This window comes from Phaenicophaeus curvirostris, chromosome 3 (assembly GCF_032191515.1).
Source record: "Phaenicophaeus curvirostris isolate KB17595 chromosome 3, BPBGC_Pcur_1.0, whole genome shotgun sequence".
NCBI lineage: Eukaryota > Metazoa > Chordata > Aves > Cuculiformes > Cuculidae > Phaenicophaeus > Phaenicophaeus curvirostris.
In genome coordinates, this window is record NC_091394.1 from 30,772,943 (window position 1) to 30,795,372 (window position 22,430).

The window sequence follows — 22,430 nt, forward strand, 5'->3', positions numbered from 1 at the left end:
TCCTAACATTGTGTTTGTAAAGAATACCATTTTTACCACTGTACTGTGGGGCTGTTTCTTCTCAAGTGCTTATACTGTCACCCTGCAATGGTAGTAGCCCTTTCTCCTCTGTGTTATGGTCATAATACACTCTCATCACTTGTGATAGTTTTTTAATTCCTTTTCCTGCCTTCTGAAAAAGCAGTCTCTATACTTCTCCTGGAGTTCCAGGAATAGCAACAATAAGAATCCTACTCCTTCTCCTTAGTCTCATTTCCCTTGTTTCTTCGTCTTTCTAGTACTTTCCCATGCTCCTCTTCATTAGTAGAGAGGAGCTGTGTAGAAGAGGGACTCCCATTCTCTGGATTACAAATGCTACAGAAGCATGTAATATGCTACTTGAATCCAGGAGCTCTGCAGAGGAATGTTGGAACTGGCCATACCAAAGGAAAAACAATGAACTTGTCTTTGGGGTTGCTTTTGCAGCCTTCTTTGAATGTGTCGATATAAATCCAAAACAAGTCGATTGCAAATGGAGTTCCCCTTTGCAAAATAAAGGAGATTTGAATTGCTAAACAAGCTATTTAGTTCCACTTGTTTTGGTTTGCTGCATAAGTGATCCTGTTCTTTGTTCATGGATCAAGTCAAACTTAATACTTTTTTTTATTCTAGGTGTTTGTGATGAAGCACTGTCTAACTCTAGTTTATATCTCAATTTCTTCACTCTGTTGGAAAAGGTTTTCTTTGATAGCATGTCAAAGCTTACTGAAGTTCTTGACATTAACTACTATATTAAATATAAAATATTGCATCCTAAAGTTGTCTCACTCTAGTTTATATGAGTGTTTTCTTTTGTCTGAGAATTTTACAGACATGTCGTAAGGCAGCTGCAGTTGGAAACCTGCTGCTGTGTCTTGGAAGACAGCTGAAGTATCATTCTTTGTATGTGCTTTTAGGCTACTCTTTGGCCGAGGACAGAGTAATGATTCTTCAAGACTGATATGTCAAAGTGCTGATGAGGAACCGTTTTAACTGAAGTTAAATTTATTTAATCAGTTTATTTAATCAGTCTTGTTCAACTACTTTGACCATTCAAGCTCATCTGACATCTGTGCAGAGCCAGATTAAAGGCAATTTGTAGGATTTTTTTCTTTTAAAAGTGATGTTTTGGCCACAGACAAAGGGCCCTTCTTCTGTCTTCTGAAGTTTTGTTTCTTTCTTATAAATTGAATAGCAATAGCAGAGTACTTTGCATTAGCAAAGTAGGCTCTCAAATGTGACAACATTTCTAAAGTAGAATAGCGTGTTACCCAGTAGAGGGAACACAGTAACCAAGACACTAATCTGTAGAGACTCTGTTTTTTCACCTTGCTTTTGTGGTTGACTTTGGGAGTAAGGTACACATAGCTACCTCAATGATCATAGAATCATATAGAATCATAGAATAACCAGGTTGGAAGAGACCCACCGGATCATCGAGTCCAACCATATTGAGCTCAGATTGAGCTCTGGGTGTACTGAGGCCTTGCTGGTACCAATACCTCAGCTGGTGTTGGGTTTTTTTCAGTGCTAAGGAGAACATGCTTTAGACCAGTAGTTTTGAGGTAAAACTCTTGGGGAGACAGAAACAAGGTGACTATAAGCATTTCTTATAAATGGGAAGACCCTGCACCCCAGTCCCCAGCTTCATAGATTGGCGCAAGTCATGTACTTTGTGCTGGTCCCTTCTCACTCACATGCAAACCAGGAATGGATATGGTTGGCAATATGTGTCTCAAATAAAGCAAAATCCGCTAACCCTAATAAAAATTGAGCTTTGTTGCTAAACACTTATTTCCTCTAATATTCCTGTCCTAGTTTAGTGATTCCTGAATCTTGAAAACCCTGTTTGTAGTATAAATGGGAATCAGTAGCTTTAATAATAGAAATTCTGCACATAATGCCATTCCCTGTACTTACTAGAGTTTACTTAATATTCTTTACTCCTTGACCTCATTAACAAAAGATGGAAACTGTACTATCCTTACACGTTGCAAACTCTTTGACCCTTTGATCACTGTTCTGATTGCGGTTCTCATTGACAGATGCTGTACTGAAAAGAAAAGGAAGGGAAATGTGAAACCTAGGGGCTGTGTGTGATATAGTATCACAGTACAGGACAGCATGAATCTGCATTGTGTGTGATTACCAGATAGTAAATCAGCTGCGCTGTGCTAGAGCCAGAAACCAGTAGCTTTCACACTTGCTGCCTGTTTCCCACTCATTGTAAAGCCCTGCCCTATCACTTGATAGGCCTGGAAAGGAAGTGCAGAGGAAGCAAGTGCCACTGCTGGTTCAAAATGTTCCAGGACAACTGGAAAGTTTGAGCAATGGCCTGGGTGAGAAGAACAAGACCTTATTGACAGGGTTCAATCCTAGTCAAGTCTGTTTCCCATCAGCTTCCTAAGTAATCACAACCTTCCTTTTTTCATCCCCTTTGCACTCTCTGGATCACTCAATTTCACCTCTTTTTTATTTTATGTGTATTTGATTGGACTGAGCAACTAAGGGTATTGGAAGTTTTCTTCCCTGTGATCCACCTCTGCTAAATACTGGGGGAAATCACTAATGAAAAAGACAACCACTTTAAAGGTAGTTGTCATCCATTATCCTTGCTCATGTATTTCTCCAGAGTTGCCACTGTGTATTCTTTGTATATTTCTCCCTTTGATGGGATCTTATTTTTTTTTCATTTGATGTACAGAAACACATACTGTTCCAGTGATGTCATGGCACACATGGTCTGTCGTGTTTCAGTGTCATAGACTGGTGGTTGGCTTGAGTGCTGAGAATTTGTGTTACCACACGCATATGCGCGTAGTAGAAGTATGTGTAGGTGAGACTTTCTTTCATGGTTCAAAGTTCTTCTAGACTGTGTAAGTCTTCATGACTTTGTGGTATGTTTCATAAACTTTTTTGATGCTGTGACTTTAAACATACAGCAACAGGTCCCTTGTACGCTGCACCATGCCATTTTGCATACACTTATGCATGATTTTGTTATCAATGTAGTAAGCAGCCTCCGCTGGCAGTCTGGCTGCTTTAGAGTCTCCTAGTGCATCTCAGATTTCTTACTTCAGCATGTTACGCTCCTTAGGCTGTCTGTGAGGCAAGAGAAGCTATTTTAATCTGAGGTGAGAGAGGTTTTTCTCTGGAGAAACATGCTTTTTAAGAGGACCAAAATTATGTCTGTTTAGTTTTGCACTTAAAGGTTTCTGGTTGTGATCACAGCAGAGCAGATCCAAATAACAGTGTTAAAGCATATAAGCGTAGGTTGCACCTTATAGTTTTATGGTCTTTCTGTAACAAGTCAATTGACTCTGGAATACTTTCGCATATTAAAGGAGCCACTAGTTCAAAAAGTCAGTGAAAAGACAGAGACTCTTGGGCATGGGTAATATTCGCTGAATTGGTTAGTGTGTGCCTTTTGGAGGGATAAACTTTGCTGGGTTTGTGATGGTGCATACACTTTTATAAGGATAAATGTATTTGGTAATCCTGGCAACTACGGTGCCAGGAAAATGATCTTATTTTAGGAAAACATGTGCTAACATGTGTTTTGAAGTATTTGCTTTTGGGGGAGTTGAATTATTTAAGTTTGACAAGGATTTGACAGGAAGGGGGGAAAAAACCTCAAGCTCTTAATGCTCAATGTTATATAAAATGTGAAAATGGCTTGTATTCTGTAGTATAAATATAAGGTGTGCTAGGGATGTTTTTGAAAACTCAATTGGTCAGGCAGGCAGAATTATTGCTTCCTTCAGAAGGCATGTGAAAGGAGTGCATATGCAAAGGAGACACTATCCTACAGAGGCGTGTTGATTTGCAGAATATGCTAAGCTTCCACCAATTTCTCTAGAATGTTTTTCCTTCCCTGTCTACAAAATAATTCTAATTCATCAATTGCAGTTAGGATATTTTGGAAAGACGTCTCCAGACGCTTTACAATGGAACTTGGAAAGAGATTCAAGAGATGAGAGTTCTCAACCAGCATTTGTAAGCAAGTTATCTTAAAATATACTGCTTCTTGATCTAAAATTAACCAAAAAGCATCTAAAATAATTTTAGGCCAGTGTATGAATCCGGAGAATTCAAAGCATATGCTTGTTACTTGGTCAAGTCACTGCAATTTTTTTTTGCCTTTTTTGAGACCTTAACCCAGTCCAAATCTCCCAGGCCCATTCACTGTGTTTCTAACATTTTCCTATATCTTACTCTTCCCAGGATGGATCATACTTGGCCGAGTTCCTGCTGGAAAAAGGCTATGAGGTGAGTGACTCGGTGACTGGCTGCAGGCTGATGGAGTTGTTTGCATGCTGCAGATCTGGCTTCCTCTGCTTCTGTCCTTCTCTGTGTATGTTTTCCACTCCAGCCTTAGATAACAAATCAAAATTCCGGAGAGGAATGTGCAACATAGCCTGTAATCATGCCAGCTTATTGTACTATTTATCATCTAATGTCCACTAGTGGATTCCCTCTTCTCCTCAGGGTATAGCTGCTTTGCATGTTTCCCACTAACTCAGATAAGGAGTGACCTGCGTGAGCCAAAACTGTAAGGAATTAGGGAATAATTTATGATGCAATGTACCACATAAAGGAATAAGAATCTCTTGTTTGTTCTCTTACTGCACCTTCCTCTCCACACTAAAGGCCCTTTTGTTTTGGCAGCTATACTTCAGCAATGAAACCCTTGCATTTCACTTTTTCAGTTTAAAAAGAAGGAAAAAAGAAACCAAAAGAAAGAAAAAAATGTATGTACTTTGGTAGGTTTACTTTCCACCCCTTCTCTTGAATTACTTGTGTACTTCAGAAGGAAAAAAAAAAACAAAAGAAAGAAAAAAATGTATGTACTTTGGTAGGTTTACTTTCCACCCCTTCTCTTGAATTACTTGTGTACTTCATTAGCATATGATTTTCATTTACCTTTTCCTTAATATAAAGCGAGTCTGATACTTTACTTCTTGCTACATAATTTTCTCCAGCAAAATTGTCTTTTTTATGGCCCAGCAAAGCAACAATGATATTATTATGGTATGATTTGATGGCTTTGAACTGTTGTGGGTGTATATATGAGAACGTTTGCCTTCTCAGTCATGGTAGATGCTTCTAAAATATATGATAATGGAAGGAAGGGGGTGGTTGGATTAAGGCAGTATTTTCTGGGTTCTTCTAATATTGGATTTTATTATTTCTGTTGTAATAGTGCTTCATAGTTCAGTGAGAAGTCTATTCTCAGCCAATTTGTGCTTTCCATGCTTTTGCGCATGGTTAAGCTTTCCTTGCTTATTCCATCCTTTCTCCTGCTTTGTTGATTTATCTGTTTATTGGTGTTGGTTTTTCAGTGTTGCAAAATGGTGATTTTTACTATTTCTCCATTCCATTTGAATGAAGAGAGATATGAAGAGAAGTATTCTTGTGGCTGCTTCTGCTACTTTAAACCCAAAAGTACATGCTCTGCCATAGTCTACAAGGAAATTGTGAACTGCTCACTGCAACTAGAATGAAAAGTGACGCTTTCCACAATAGAAAGTTAGGATAATTGAGTAGAAGCTGTTTTTTTTCTGTTCATCAACTCTCCATCTATTTGTTGGAATTCTTGCCTATGTTCCCGGGTAGAGACCTCCTTTCCTGAATAACTGAGCACAAGACTACACATAATAACTGATTGCCTCCCTATCTAAGATGGTTTAACTTTTTTAAAATTTTAGTCTACTTAAAGATCAAGTCCTATAGAGGAAAACTCACTGATCTTATTTTCTTAAGTAAATTAACCAGGTTGTACACATTTTAGCTTGTCACAAAGTTTGCGTTTCACATGTCCCATGCAGACAAAGGTAGCTTTCATCACTTTTTTTATGGTAATATTGCTGTCATGTATTAAGCATTTGGCAAGTTTTCTTTCCCTTGTGTGTGCATACCAGAAAAAGGAGTGGGAGGGAAAAAAAAAGAAAAGAAAAAAAGAAACTGGGTTGCATATGTTCTTGTTATCACTGGATGCAACAGGCTCTCTGGATTTGTTTGTTTGCTGAAACTTCTTGAAGTCCTGGGGTGATTGCATTTAGCACATCTCATTGGTCAAACATTGGCATCACAGTCATTCAGCTGACACAAGGCTTCTGCAAGCTCAGTCTTTCATCAAGCTTTGAGCTGGCAAGATTTGGCTTATTGGTCAATCATTTGTGTGAACTTGCATTTCAGCATGATTTCATTCAGAGATAGATAATTGGGAGCTCAAGAAGTCTCTCATCAGGACTTTAAGCCAAAATGTTTACATTTGCTAGAAGAACTGCTGAGCAGTTGTTACATTCCTTTAGAATAATTTGATGCTTTAAAACTGCATAGTCTGATTTTTACTCAGCAAAACAGGTGCTCATTTTAGAACTCAAAATACTCCCAGCATCTTTTGTAAAAATGAAGTTATTATGATAGTGTCTTTTTTAATGAAAGTGTTTGTAAACCTTACATGCCTGTAAATTATCCACACATTCTATAAATAATTATTTTGATAGGGCTTTAAACTGAATAACTTAGAAAACTTATCTTACTAAATTTGTTGTTTGATGGGAACTTGTTTTGGGGAGCATGTTTCTGAGTTGTCTGTTGATCCTCAAAATGCAAGTATTTTACTCAGTTGTGGAAAGTTTAGTGATTAAATTGTAGAACAAGGTACATTGTGAGCCTGTTGTATGGGCACACAAGATTTTATACCAGGAAATTGGCATCATAAATTTGACTTGCACATTGTAAAGATGAAGCTATTCAGCTGTCATTAGAGATCTTGCCACCAAAATGCAATTCTTCAAGCAGCAAACTGGTTTCACTGTGTGGTTGTGAATACCTTTTTATTCAGTATAAGTTTTAGACTTAGGATGGAATAAGAAGTGTTTTCCATGTCAGTAACCATACCTTGTGTTAAGTGTAAAATAAAAATCCCCAGACAAAACAAAACCAGATCAAACCTCCAGACGCTGCCCATTCCTGCTAGTATATTATCATAGGTAAAGTTAACGTGAAGTGAGGCAGTAAAGCGATGTCCCAACCCAACCAATTACAGGATGTATCCAAGGGATCACTTTCAGAAATAAAGGGCAGGGAGAAGTGGAGGACAATCAGATGTTGAAGATTGATTTTAGTTGTACAAGCACAACTTCTATAGCTGATAACCTAAGCTAGTGGGAATTTTGGCAGCAGACATGGGGCTGTCTTACATAAGGGTGAAACAGGATCAGTGTTTGAACGATTTCTCTAATGTGTTAGATACAAACAGGCTTTTCTTTAGTGTTAGTCAGAACCAGTGGGTTTTTTCTTATTTATCATGTCTGGTTAAAGGAAATTACCAACCTGTGTTTCAGTCTTAGGCTTGCCTCTGTGCCTGGTAACCCACTGGAGAACACTGACTCATGAGGTCCACAAAACAGCACTGACTGTTCTTGCTGTTATTCCAACACCCCAGAAAGTGAATAAACAGCTATTTTTTAAAATACATTTGGACGTTGCAGCTGCTGCCCCTTCTTTCTCCTTGTTTTTTTTCCCTTCTTTCCTCTCTGCCCCTCTCTCCTTTCCCTAGTCACATCTGCTGCTGCTGGTTTTTTTTGTACCTATCATCTCTGGCTCCAAAAAGACTTCTCTGCAACCAGGGAGAAGAGATTATCTTTGGATTGACATATCTCTTCTCCAACTCTAGTAATACTGGCAAGTCTCACTCACTAGGAGATGGTGCTCTAGGGCAGTTCAGTGGGTTTTCTGTACACTGTGTCTGATGCCTGGAGTGCTAGTGGTGTCAACAAGGGAGAAGGTGCAACCACTTAAGGGTATTAAAATAAATATGACAGTGTCAGAGCTCATCTCCAAGTATTTTGTTATGATTTGGATATCTATCTGCCTTTAGGAATAGAGATAAGCTCTGAGTACTTGGTGTAAGGGTTAGGTCCATGTATATGAAATGTGTGATGATGAGGATGAACACTTTCTTCCTAATGTTTACTACTTTCCTTTTGTATTTCTCCTTGTTCAATCCCCAGGTGCATGGCATTGTTCGTCGGTCTAGTTCTTTTAATACAGGCCGGATTGAACATCTCTATAAGAACCCACAGGCTCACATTGAAGGAAGTAAGACTTTGTTTTTATATTTAAGGGTCTTTTTCAGTCTGTGGTGTGTGTTTGGTGGAGAAAGGTCCCCAGAGCAGGAAGGGAATCCCAGTTTCCTCTACCTAGATGTTACTAACAAGTAGTTATTTTTAAGCTGTGCTTGATTTAAGATTGGTGATTTAAAACAAAAATAAAACAAAACCAAACACACAAACTTGATAACTAAGCTTCCTTTTTCTCTGCTTGTGTTAGCTAGCTGCTCTATCTCAGAAAGAAAATTGATATTTCTTTGATCAAATGTGATGCTCTGGTGTGTGAGTTACCTAGAGGGGAAAATAGAAGAGGGGGCCCAGAAGGCACTTTCTCTTTTGTAGAGGTGCTTGACAGTTCACACACAGCTAGGCAGTAGTAATTAGAAAATGGCTGGGCCTGCAAAAAGCTGTGAGATTGAAAACACTGAGATACTGGAAGAGTAATTTTTTTTTTGAGAGTCATTTATCTTAAGCACTCCACTTCTGTTTCCTCATGAGCTTAGTGCCTGATGAAGTTAAGGGTTTGGGATCAGCCTCTCTGACAGCACGAATAAGACATGATTGATTCTAACTGATGACAGGAAGAATGAATCTTTGGACCTTCTGAATTTCTGCATCCAAGGATACAATTACCTGCTTTTCCTGAAGGACAGGCATTGCTCTTGGAAATTTGCTGACAATTTACTGTATTCTTTGTTACTGATGATAATTTGAAAAGAGGAAATTACCTTCAGGGTACACTATGCAAAAATTGAGTATTTTACCTTAGAGAAGAATAACTGGCGATTTAATAAGCAGAAGCTCAGAAGAAGAATTGAGCATTTTAACAAGCACGTAGTTCTCTAAGCTATACACATTTTGTAGGGTTGTGCAGGCTGACACTGTTCTAAATAGTCCAATTTGAGATATTCTTTACACTAAGCATCTCCATGCTGTAGATAGATCTCATGTCTTTCGACTGTGATTAAACAGAGACTAATTTTGTCAAATTGTAATATATAATACAACTTTTAGATTTCACGTTATCTTTGTTAGTAATTTTTTTAAAAAAATATTTAATTTCTGACATGACTTTAGTGGCATTTGCCATGAATAGTCGGTACTTACTGTACATTTCTCCTTAAAATATCTGGTCAAGAGAGGGATAATATTGAATGAAATATCTTCATGAAGAATACTGAAGCCTGTGCTACCATCACAGACAATGTAATGTGTTTCCCATGACTTACATTCATGGCTCAGAAAGTAAAATCATAGAATAACCAGGTTGGAAGAGACCCACCTGATCATCGAGTTCAACCATTCCTATCAAACACTAAACCATGACCCTTAGCACCTCGTCCACCCGTGCCTTAAACACCTCCAGGGAAGGTGACTCAACCACCTCCCTGGGCAGCCTGTTCCAGTGCCCAATGACCCTTTCTGTGAAATTTTTTTTCCTAATGTCCAGCCTAAATCTCCCCTGGTGGAGCTTGAGGCCATTCCCTCTTGTCCTGTCCCCTGTCACTTTGGAGAAGAGGCTAGCTCCCTCCTCTCTTCAACCTCCTTTCAGGTAGTTGTAGAGAGCAATGAGGTCACCCCTCAGCCTCCTCTTCTCAAGGCTAAACAACCCCAGCTCTCTCAGCCGCTCCTCATAAGGCCTGTTCTCCAGCCCCTTCACCAGCTTTGTTGCTCTTCTCTGGACTCGCTCCAGAGCCTCAACATCCTTCTTGTGGTGAGGGGCCCAGAACTGAACACAGGATTCGAGGTGCGGTCTCACCAGTGCCGAGTACAGAGGGAGAATAACCTCCCTGGACCTGCTGGTCACGCCGTTTCTGATCCAAGCCAAGATGCCATTGGCCTTCTTGGCCACCTGGGCACACTGCTGGCTCATGTTCAGTCGCTGTCAACCAGCACCCCCAGGTCCCTCTCCTCCAGGCAGTTTTCTAGCCAGACTTCTCCCAGTCTGTAGCACTGCACAGGGTTGTTGTGCCCCAAGTGCAGGACCCGGCATTTGGCCTTGTTAAACCTCATGCCATTGGTCTCAGCCCAGCGGTCCAGCCTGTTCAGATCCCTTTGCAGAGCCTCCCTACCCTCCAGCAATCAAACTGAAACCTGTGAGGACTGTCTTGTGAATATGAAAAGTGATTTGAGATGATGATGTCAATATAAATACGCATATGAACATTTAAGGAAAGTGATGGAAGAAAGGAAAAAGAAAGCAGATCTTAAATATTTCTCCCCATTTCTTATCTCATTTTCCCTTAACTAAGGAATGCAGCCATATGAATGGGGGGAGGAGGAGAAGGAATTGGACTTGGAATGTCAGGAAAGGCTGCTCCATAGAAACTGTTTGGAAACAATGGGTTTCCAGGCAGTACTGGAGGAAGCAAAGAAGCAATACTGGTTGATGTGAGCAAACCCTAATTTTGTCTTTACCATATGTGTTCTTCCCATGAGGAATTGATTACACATTGCAAGATGATGATCTTCATAGACAGTGAACTTCTTTATAAAATAAAAAGTAAGGAGAACAAGAAGGAAAACAAGGTGTTTCCTTAAGCAAACCCTGCACCTATTGCTTGCTGAAGACATTTTTACATTGGATAATATTAATAAAACCTAAAGGTTTTTACATTTTATCTGTGTTAATAAATATTTGCAGCAAATAAACCCCATTTCTATTATATCTTTCCACTTAGACTATTACTCTTGAAAGATCTCTTTTTCATGGGTCAGAAAATGAACAAAGACTCATGCTCTGCTTCCCTTCAAAACAGTCATTTAGACAAGAAGCTTTAAGGACTTCATGGTAGACTAAAATGGCCATTCCCCTTTGAGAGCTTTAAATTTAAGGTAATCCTGGGAGTGTATATCTGATGCTTGGCTCAGCTTAGTTGGCAGTACATCTTCCCTTGGGAATCTCTGAGACTGCTCTCTGGCCTGTGGATTGTGGCAGAACTGGGTATATTTGGTGTAGGATGAGGGATTCTGGCTGTGGCACCTCTTTCCTACTCAGATGCTCCTTAGGCTAGAGAGGAACCAGTTGATCTTTCGGACCATAAGGCTCCTACAAAGTTGCTGCTAGTCCTTGGCCTCCTTTTCTAGCAGTGTCCTCTGCTCCGTCCTCTCTGAAAGGCTGGCTCAGCTGGCAGGGATATTTTAACTCCCAGCCAAAGTAAGCAGAGGAAGAAGAGGGGCCCCTGTTGCTGAGGGGAGGGTTTCTTTTCTGGTACAGAAAAGGTAGTGCATTTGGGTTCTTCCCAGCAGCCCACAGAGTTGTCCTGAAAACGATGGGTACTGCTATGAGAGAAATTGTTCAGGTGGTGCTTGCCTTTGGTCTCTATTTAGTGTTGCGACAAAAACACAGCAGTTGTTAATGTGATCTGGATACCAACAGTTTTAAGCATTGCAGTTTAACACCAATATCCAAATAGTTTTATCCTATAACCATCTGGCATCATCTGTATGCTGTGGCCCACAGGCAGAACTGGATTCATGTATTGAATTTTGTTTGGAAAGTAGGACAATTGCATTCCATCTGTGTAGAATTGTGGTGGTGTTCCAGCACAGCCTGTATAAAATTCGTGGCAGGAGCAAAGATGGCCCATACCATGGATAATTGTGTATGCACAGAAAGGGTCATAACCTTCTCGCTAGCCCTAGTATTTAACCGCAGTTCTCTCTTCCTTTTAAAATAAGTTGCGTTATCATTCCCTTAACTCTGAGCCACAGCTTCAACTGAGTCATGAAGTTTCTTCAGAACTGTCCTTTTCAAGCAAAGTGGCTGTAAAAGCAGATTTCAAGAATGTACTGTGACCTGCCAAGCTGTATCACTTTATCAACCTCAAGTACCTGGGAAATAGGAATGTGCAGAGCTGAACACCTGAGATCTGTGTGATCTGTTACTTCTTTGCTGTTGAAACTTCTTTGAACTGTTAAATAAAATGTTTTAAAACACCAAACAAATTAAATAAAGTTCATGTGTCTCTACAGCATTAAAAAAAAGTGCTTTAGATTTATATGGTAGTCTTTTGTAGTAAAGCTTGTATTTTGGGGGTTTCGGATTAAAAAAAAAAATCAAGTTGACTATATCTCTAGATGATACAGCTCCAACAAATAGTGACCATCGTCAAATGGGAAGACTGCTAAACTGTACAGAAATAGGATTTCCTCTTTGTCCCAAAAATAGGGCAATATGAATGTATTAAGGCCAAAACATCAAATGATTATCTATATAAATATGGCAATTAAATAAACTTCTAATTCATCAGTAGTTCTAACAATTTTTTCTTTCTATGGAATAGATATGTAATAGTAGTGTGGTGATGTGATTTATTTAAATAAGAAGAAAATTAGACCTGGTTTAACAGAATTTTATTTCTTGAATAATTTCTTGACAGGCAGAGTCTGAAACCAAGGGCAAGTCGATAAGCCATTGCTACGTGCTCCTTAAATTTTGACAGGAGCTGGTCTCACGCTCTTGCCTTCTTTTTTCCTAAACAAATTAGAAAGTAATTCAGTTGGGAAAGAATAAATAACAGCTGTGTGACTGACATATCTAACCTCATATGAGATTTACAATATTATGTATAATTCATGAAGCATGTTTTGCTGACAATTACAGCGTTCTCTGAAATTTTTTTCCAGTGTCTATCCATATGTTTAAATTAAAAACCAATATTAATAAATGCAGTTGATTGGACTGTGATGTTACCTAAATGTTTATCTTGTAGATACTTTAGGCATTTTTTGCTGTGAAATTATTTGCAGTGAGGTACTTAAACATATGCAACATTTTGGAAAGGAGCAGGAAGCTATTCATGTGTGCTTAAAAAGTTATTAAAACCCTTTGACTGTGAAAGATTGGAAGCCTAAACTAAAATAATGCGCTTTTCTTTGTGGCTGAAATTCTGGATATGACATTGATCTAGTTTATACAACCTGGGTTAATGAAGTGTAAACTATTAAATTATGTAAATTTTGTTGGATAAATATTATTGAAAAGAGAATATGAAATGGTATTCATTACTCCTGGAGGGAAATATATTTTGTGCTTAAAACGGGGGGAAAAAACAAGCAAAACCTTGTTCAGGTTGAACGGAGCTCTTAACTTTTTCTAGTAAATGTTTACTTGGATTTTAAACCTGGAGTAGGATTTGGACAAAGAGTGTTCTGGGACTAAGGTGTATTAACTCTGTGTTCTTAAACTCTGAAGACATGAAGCTGCACTATGGTGATCTGACAGACAGCACCTGCCTAGTGAAGATCATTAATGAAGTCAAACCCACTGAGATATACAACTTGGGAGCTCAGAGCCATGTCAAGGTGAGTAGCTTCTAGCACTGAGAATTGTGAATGTGCATGGTATACAGCTTTGATTATTTTAGATTGCAGCATTTATAGCTGTTTTAACAACTGCTAACTTTAATAGGCAGACACTACCTTAAATCAAGATAGCTGTGTTTCTGTAGTGCTGAACAAATGTTGCTGCTGAGTGTATATTAAGATGTCAGAAGAAGTGAGGTTAAATTGTCATTATCGATAAAATCCATAGGTTTAAAAATCTGATTAATTTACCATGTGAAACATATTTTGCTGCAGTTTGTTGCTAATCAGTACTAGTGCAGAAGTTATACAATGTTGTTAGGCCAAACAGTGCTTAAATACACAGTATTCCATTTGCATTAAAATCAATACATGTGTCTGTGCATGTCATTTCTAGAAAGGCTTCGCCTGTACTAGTGTTCATGCAGGTGATACTTTTAGGAAGGTTGTCCTACAAATAGACAAAATAGCTTTGCTACTGCTTGCAGTTTCGTTACATTTCTGGGTCTTTGGCTGGAAAAATCAAGTTAGAGAAACTGAAACAAAAAAGGAGTTTTTGAAGATGAGTAAGCTGACCCTGGCAAGTACTGCTGCACCATAAGGAAAGAAAATTAATAGTAGAAAGGATACCTTTAATTTGCGCTTTACATATTCTAAGCTACATTTTGTATCATGGAAAAGCTCAATTTACTACCAAGTGCCCTCTGTTTACTTGCAAAAACCTCATTCATACTTCACTTTATCGTTAAAAACTAACCCTGATGGCTAGGTGGCAAATTGTCATGAAGTTAAATTGTGTGTCAGTCATATGTCCTGTCCTTTGTGAGCAATGTAAAAGTATTCTTCAGTAGTAATTTCACTGGCCTCTCTTGAGGTAGGAACTGAAGGAGAATTTAAGCTTCATGAAAATCAGTTTGGCTTTAGTTTTAATAAGTTAGCCTTCTTACAAAAGTAATGTGTTGTTCTTGTCACTCTGTAAGCCTTGAAACCCAGCAAGAGGAAACATGTTGAAATAGTGCAGTTATTGGCAAGACAAACAGCAGAAAATGGAGATTAAATGAGAATAACTTTGCTTTTAAATTGCTTGTATGATTGAATTATATAGTTTGCTCTGTGCTAACCATGAGTGTGCTTGGGTTTATTAGCTCAGGTACAGCAGTATAAGAACATGAGTGCAAGGACAGCTTTGGTCCAGAAGGCAATTTAACTGCTGTTTTGCAGAGTGAAATATGAGCCAGCAAACTTTGCTGGCTATTTGCAGTCCACAGCTAGGTGTTCCAGCATTTTTTTCTTTAACTAGTGCATTGGATAACAATCTCTATGGAAATTACTTGTGTCACATCAGTGATGTTGGAATGGTACTAATGATCTAGTCCCAGACAATCTCCATGCGGCTGCTGCAGCTGCCAACAGCTCAAATCACAGCACCGGAAGGGCATAAAGTGGAGGTGGTGCCGATGCTGCTATAGATTCTTGCTGACACTGCCATGGGCTCTGGAAAAGTTTATTCCTTTGGTGTCTCACTGCATAAACATTTTGCGTCAATGCAGAGTCTTGGCTTCTGGAGATCTAATGTGCCTTGTAGTACAAGGAGGAGACATCAAAATGGCACTCTTGGAAGCTGGCCTTAATGCAGCAGGCCAATACTTAGGCAATGTTAGAAGCTCAACTGGAAGTCTAGATGGACTTCTTTGGGGTGTACTTATTATACTTCCTCCTAGTATCTCCAGTAATACTTCTGTCACCGCCGTTAAGGAGAGAACCTAGGCACTCCAGCTCTATTGACTGGGGTGATTGGGGGTCTTGACTATGATGTTGATGGAACTTAAAAGCAGGTCAACAGTGTTTACCATTTTAAAACAATTACCAGTGTTAGAAGAGGGAGTAGAACTTGGTTAAGGGTGACTGTCTACACAGAGAACTGAATAGCTCTTACCACTAAACTTTGATTATGTAAACTTACTGGCTTTGCTTGTGTACATCATGTTTGGGGAAGGAGGGACAAGAAATTCTAATCTTAGATTGCTTCACATTCTGGTGACTTTGAAACAGTGACGTCTTCAGTATTTTTGGTGGTGTTTACGTTGGCTTGTGTTTATGCAGAATAAAGTTTTGTATCACTCTCACTTCCAGTTAGTTTATGTGAGCCATGCTGAAATGAAGGAAAATAAAATAATAGGAAGTTGGTCTGGTTTCCTGTAGGAAACCAATGAAGATGAAATTGGTTCTTGGAATGAACCCACAGTAGTCTGGGAAATACTGTCAGAGAAGACGTTTTTCTGAATCAGAAATAGTGAGGGCTATGACTCATAAAGTAGGTCACTGAGAGGCTGATCTGGTCTTGTACATGGGAGAAAGTGAGAGAAGACTGAAACTTGCTCCTTACTGAAAGCAGTAAACTTAACAGAATGATATCATCAGTAGGAAGAAATGATCCAGTGTGCATTCCTGTCTGTTTTGGTGAGAAACAGGGATTAGCTCTCAGCGCTGTAGCTTCTCCATTGGATGTTCATAAAACAGTAGTACATTCACTTCACAGTTACCAAGTAAACAGTTTAGCCTCATTTTCTCTGTCTGGTCTTTATGTGACCTGCTGCTTTGGCTTTTGGTGCTTTGGGAATCTGGTGTGCTAACCGTGGGTTGTTGTTGGTTTGGTTTTTTTTGTTTAATTAAGATTCATGGGAGTGATTGTTTACAGTATATTGATTCCATAATAATCTATTATTGTATATAGGAGGTAGTATTCCGATGGCTTAATCTAGGTTCTGTTACTCATAATTCTATGCTCATATTCCTCTATTGAATACCTTGAAAATCAACTACTCAAATGCTAGGTTGGCTAAAATATCTCTGATGTTGCATAGTGTTGCAGTAGGTGCACATGTATAGATACGTATGAACTTTTAACTATTTTTTTTTTCCTGAAGAAGAAGTAATCTCACTGATATTTGACTGTGCTCTTCCTTGGCTATAGGAATTGAATGTTCATAGCGTTTCCTCTTGTGAGCTTTTCCATCACTTGTGTCAGGAGGTTATCAATACATTCCAGAAACCTCCTGAACTGCATGTGCCCTGCTGTGTTTTTCCCTACAGCAGATATCAACATGGTGAAAGTCCCTCATGAGTACCAGAATCTGTGAATGTGGAGTTTCTTCCCATTATCTGAAAAAAGCCTTATCTACTGCCACATTATGTTGTAAATTCTTCTTTTCATCCCTGGACTCCTGATCTGAGGAGTGTGAACCCTATGGAAAACAGGTTGCCTTTTTCACTTCCCTCCATAATCTTTTATGGGATGCTTCTTACCGCAGTTGGAACTGTGGTTATGAACAATTGCTGGGAATAGATGGTGCTGTGCAACTTTACAGTGAGGAAGGCTGTGTTTGTCAGCTGCTATACCATGTCCCATCCTTCTGCTTAGGTTGAAAGTGAATCAAATAATTAAATATATCTCTTGCTGATTTTCTCCTGCAGGTTTTATCTGTGATGTTATAGGGACAGTCCCCTACCTCCATCCCCTGTCTATCCAGGCAGTTACTATACTTGAAAATAATCTATGAGAAAGTCTGCTTAGGAGAGGATGGTGTCACTCTGGGCTGTCATATATAAAGAAGGTACTTCCACTGCATATATCCTGTGAATATTGAGCTATAATGAAAGTGGAGCACAAGCTTACATAACTTGGCCAAGAGCTAAGTCAGAACTGAGAACTAAAGTCTCCTGATTGTTGAGTTCTGGAATCCTTTGAAGCTGTGTCCTCACAGAATTCAATAGCCAGGCTGGAGAATGTTCCTTACAAAGCAGCTCCCTGCTAGGGTCCTTATTTTGAAAACCATTCAATTTGGTTTGGCTTAGCTTTAACCATCTTAATAACACTGAAAGTAAAATGACTATGAATGTTTTCTGCCATTGCCTATTTGGTACGTTAGTTCTGAAAATAGTTCTTTTGCACTGGAGATGATGTGTTTTGGTATTGTAGTCCATGTGCTAAACAGGAATGTCCTCTACTAGTTTGTAGGATGGCTTTTTTTAATCACACTTAAATACCTGTCAATTATCTTAATGATGCTATTTATGTGCTTATACGCTAATTGTGTACTTACTCAGTTTGTTTCTGATCCAGCAATGCTTCCTTGTGGTGGAAGTTGTTTGGTTTATTTTACAATCTTACCTATATGAAACTGCAGGCTGAATAATTCAGGGAATTAACTGTAAAGCTTTTCCACTCTTGTATTAGTAACTAGGCTTAGAATTCTGCATTACAGCTGGCATAATACATGATTTATGTACTGCACCTCATAAGTTCTTATTGTTCAGTATGCATCGTTGTTTTATATATATATCTATATGTGTTATGTTATTGCATAGGTTTTAGGCTTGTGAAAGCTGATAGCTTCTCAGAAAATTAATGGAATTTTTTGTGTGTTTTGTAAAACAAGCAGTTTGGTACTTCAGGGCAGCAAGATCTAGTCTGGTTAATTGTGGTGAATATTAGCAGCACTCTGGTTTAGAGGTGTAGACAGACTTATTCATAGGCAAAAGTAAGCCTAACAGACCTCGATTTTATGGAGTTGGAGAATTTTATAGTTATGCTTTGTAAAATATTTTATTGCCTCAAAATGATATCAAATTCCTTCTAATTTAAGATGTATGGCAGCTCATTATATCAGCCAAAAAGTGAGTTTTCAGACCTGATTTGTGCTATAATAAGGTTATAAATATGGAACCTGCTGCCCTGGAGTACCTCTGATAAGCATAGGATCCTTGCATGGGCCTGTGGTTTTGTGTTCTGTGGCATGCTTGGGGACCTGTCTGTCTCCTATCATCTGTTTACTGGTGATGGCAGCTCATAACACCAGCCTCATGAACACAACCTTACTAGAAAATTGTTTTGCAAACCAGCAAATTCTGTATTTGCAGAGTGTTTTACATGACAGAGCCTTCCTCCTTCACCAGGACAATTGGGCGCTCTGCCATATGTATTATACTAAGGAAGAAAAATTAGCTGGGCTGCCTTGTGTTCTGCAGAATGCTTTATTGCTTTTGCTCGTGCTGGTATCATCCAGAGTATGATCCTAGAAGATGCTGAACAGACTTAATGTAGCTCAGCATACCCTTTCCTGGGTTTTGTGCAGGATTCTGTGTCCTTGCGGGACAGAGTGCACCAGAGGGCAGAATAAGCCTCTTGAGTGTTTCTTTCAAGTGCTTATGTGTGTTGTTCTGCTGGGTGTAGCCTGAACTTTTTGAGTAATCTAATTTCTTTTAAGCAATCAGGTTTTAGGTAGCTTTACACTTGAGTTATTCTGGGCAATTTTTTAAACATAATACTTGCAGTACCTGTTCAAACAGATTTTGTGTGCTTCCTAGAAATAAAGGCAATTCCAGTAATAGCTAGGAATTGGAGTTTTATATGTCTCTTCACTTAGTGACTAAATATTTATGGCAACTTTAAGCAGTCTTTGTAATTGTGGCTTGCACTGTCAAACTAAATAGATTTAAAACCGAGTATTATTAAGGAACTTAGTGTAACTGTTAATTTTATTAAACAGATTAACAGTTAATCATTGCGGCCATAATACATATACTTATGAATACATAAAAAGAATGGTGGAGTAACGCACTCAGTGGTATTAGAATGCATTAGCAAACACAAGCATTAACAAATTGCTCCCCAAACCAAGTACTACTTATGTCAATACCAGTGAGAAAATTAAGGTATTATGTTTACGGATGTTTTAATACTGCAAAAGATCTTTCATGACTTCTGCTGCAGGCTGATGTTGCCTCTGTGTCGTCCTGTTCCACCCATCTCATTTTCTCCTTTCCTACTCCCTTCCTCCCTCAACAAAGCCCTTCCTTTTCTCCCTACCTTTGCTCTGAGGTAAGGTATATTTTCCCCTCTCTATAGAAAAATGCATAAGAGTTCATATGCCTCTTAGGATCACAGTGACCATGTTTATAGTTTGTTTGAATAACTTGCTACATTTTTACTGATTTTAATCTTTCATTTTGTTGTTTTTTTCCTATGGATCGTTTCCAGGGTAAATGCTAAAGCACGTTTCTTCCAATAAGATATTTAAGTGTATTGGGAAAGCAACCATGTAAAAAAAATTATGTATGGGTACTTAATTGGGCATGTGAAAAAGACCAGACTGAGCCCTGAAACAGGACTTTTCTGTATGGCTTGGTAATTAAAGAGCAGAGTGTACCTCGTCGTGAATCTAACTGAAGATCATAAATTCATTTTGAGTGGATGTCTCTTGCATGATGTTTTAGAAATGCAAGGTAGGGAATATTTTAGCTGTTGTTCCTGTGTTGTGTAGTTGCATACAAAGGAGGCTGAATGCTGTGATGAATGAAGTGGTGTTTATCCTTGTGACCCCCGATGATGGATAAGGTACCACTTCCTTCAGCTCATTCTTTGTGTGTGGTTTCTGCTTTAAGGCTCTGAAATTTGACGTCCTATCTGAATTCTGAATTTTAAGTTTGGTATAGTGAAGGGATACGACTGATGAATCCATGTTGGTTCATTGCCATGGCCCCAATTGTATCTGGATAGCTGTTGAAATCAAGCCGTCGATGAGCTCTGTTACTACACAACTAAATTAAAAAATGTAAAATAATTGCTTTAAAACAAACTTTAGGACTGATCTTTTGTTTGAGGTTATAAATGGAAGAAGGTCATTAAATTGGAAATTTATTTTTTTAGAAATCTTCCCATTTTGAAGAAGAGTGATTTATTACATAATTCTATTTTTATTTTCAATAACCAACTCTCTGCTGTAATTGTAGCTACTTTTAAGTGTAAAAGTAATTGCTGAATTGATTTTTGTGTTTGGCTGTGAGTGGGGAGGGGAGTAATCACAAACTTCCCTCATAATTTTCTTCTAGCAGTTGCTGCAGGGGGAGAGAAAGCTGGGGGAAAGGCAAACCCAGTTGCAGTGTTTGCAGCGTTGTATTTCTTGTGTCAAATAGGTGGCAGCAGAGTGTTGTACACAATGGAGCAGCTCAATTCCGTAATGGGAATGAGAGAGGAATGGCATTTGAAGCTGATTTGTATCAACTGCAGCCTTGAACAACTTGTCTTTAGGCATAAAATATGAAAGAAAGCTACTATTGATAATGCAGTAACGTAGAGGATGAAGAAAGGTATGATGCTATAAAGTACTGAATTTCTGCAATAGTCCCAGGTGGCAAAACTTAATCTTTTAAGGTATGTCATCCACTCGTGCAACATGATTGAAATCAGCTAACATAATATGCATGTCAAAATTAAGAGACAGAGAGAAAAAGAAAGTATTCACTAGTTGCAACTGAAAGTGATATACAACTGCCTTGGGGTACTGTAGGAGTTGGCCAGAATGCCTATTTTTTAGTTAAGCAGGTTAGAGAAAGGAAATGTCAGTCCTCAATCAGGCAAGCATACTTTGGTAAAGTTTGCTCAAATGTCAGCGTTTTTAGAGAAAAAGCTGCAGTCAGTTCTGCTCTGATCCCCCAAATTAGATTTGCTATTAAAATGAGTCAAGATGCAGATCTCTCTCTAGAAGTGTTTGATGAATAATAGTAGTACAGTGTTTAACTTAATGTTTATTAAGTACAAAATTAATGGCTGCAAAATAGCTCCAGTCATCTAGACATTAACATATTTTGTTGTGTGCTCATCATGTTGTAGTAGGATGCTCCCAAAATAAAAGTTGGAATTGAAGGCTCTGACTTTGATGTCAATGATTGCTCAAGCCCTGGGATTTTGAGATATCGTAGCAGGAGGATAGAAAAGAAGTTGAGAAATTGCTGTTATAGTGTGACTAGGGTAGTCTAGAAATTATATCAAGGCTGGAAAAGTCAATATGGTGTGCTATCTTAAAGTTACAAAACATTTTATTTGTGTTAAGCGTTAGCTTTGCCAATTATATTTCTGGTCGATCAAAAACTAAAGTTTTACTTTCTGTAAACAGATGTGTTTTAACCAAATTGCCTGAAAAAAAATGTTACAGCAACTTGGTGATACCCTGCAGGCTTATATTGTGATAACTTGTTTCTTGTACAATATTTGTTTTCTCAGACTTGATATTCTAGCTATCCATTCACTCCCTTCAACAGGCTAGTAATAAAACCAAACCACCATGTAATTTATTTCTAATAGGTTTAAAGAAAACTGTATTTGATTCACGTTGGAGTACTGCAACTCACACTAGCTGCTACAGTTTACTGAGATCAGAGGGTAACAGGTCTACAGAGGTGCAGACGATTTTCAGAATCAGTCATCATACTTTCTAGGAAGTGCTAGTGTAATGGCTCTGACTTCTGGAGCTTTTTCGTTATAGCTAAAATACTGTTCATTCAGCTGGATTAGTGGGTCTACATATGTTTTGGTTTGTGGTATTTTTTGAAAATTTTTATTTAACATCTTACAATGAAAGTCACAATTTTAAGAAAAATGTTGCTCTAACAATTATATGCAATATCTTCTGTTTGAACACTAGTTTGAACACACATTGCTGTTAAATAAAAGTAATGTATGTGATTCATTGTATTAGTAATAATATTAATCTATTTTAATCCATATTTTCTCTTACTAAGTATTAAATTAATTTAATATATCATGTTTTAAATTTCTTATTGTGCCTCTGAACATGTTTCCATGGAGGCATATTAATTAAATTCTTGGAAAAAGTAATGTGGTTGGGTTTACATTTTTACAAACCATTTACTAAGTTACTATTCTAAATACCATAATTGGAATCTGTGAAACATCTGCGAATACACAATAATACATGCATTACATTGATTATTCAGATAACTTAGGTTGGCAGAACAAATGCAGACTTTTTTAAATAAGTAGTTGCTAACTGTATCTGTAATTCTTCTTGGGGCTAGGTGCTACAGAGTCTTATTTAAGCCAAACCATGCAGAAATAAATGTATATGAAGAGGTTAGTGGGGAGGGAGGGTGGTTGTTGTCTCTTGCTTCTTTTCCATTGAAGTA

General features: G+C 38.3%; 1 protein-coding gene across 3 annotated transcripts in view; it reads left to right on the forward strand.

The window, feature by feature from the left end:
• GMDS (GDP-mannose 4,6-dehydratase) overlaps positions 1 to 22,430 on the forward strand; it is a 421,560-nt gene that overhangs the window by 62,961 nt on the left and 336,169 nt on the right. For all 3 annotated transcript variants that reach the window (XM_069853596.1, XM_069853597.1, XM_069853598.1), the window contains 3 exons: positions 4,243 to 4,287; positions 8,040 to 8,127; positions 13,336 to 13,445. In XM_069853596.1, the coding sequence (XP_069709697.1) occupies positions 4,243 to 4,287; positions 8,040 to 8,127; positions 13,336 to 13,445 (243 nt within the window). The remainder of the gene's footprint in view (positions 1 to 4,242; positions 4,288 to 8,039; positions 8,128 to 13,335; positions 13,446 to 22,430) is intronic.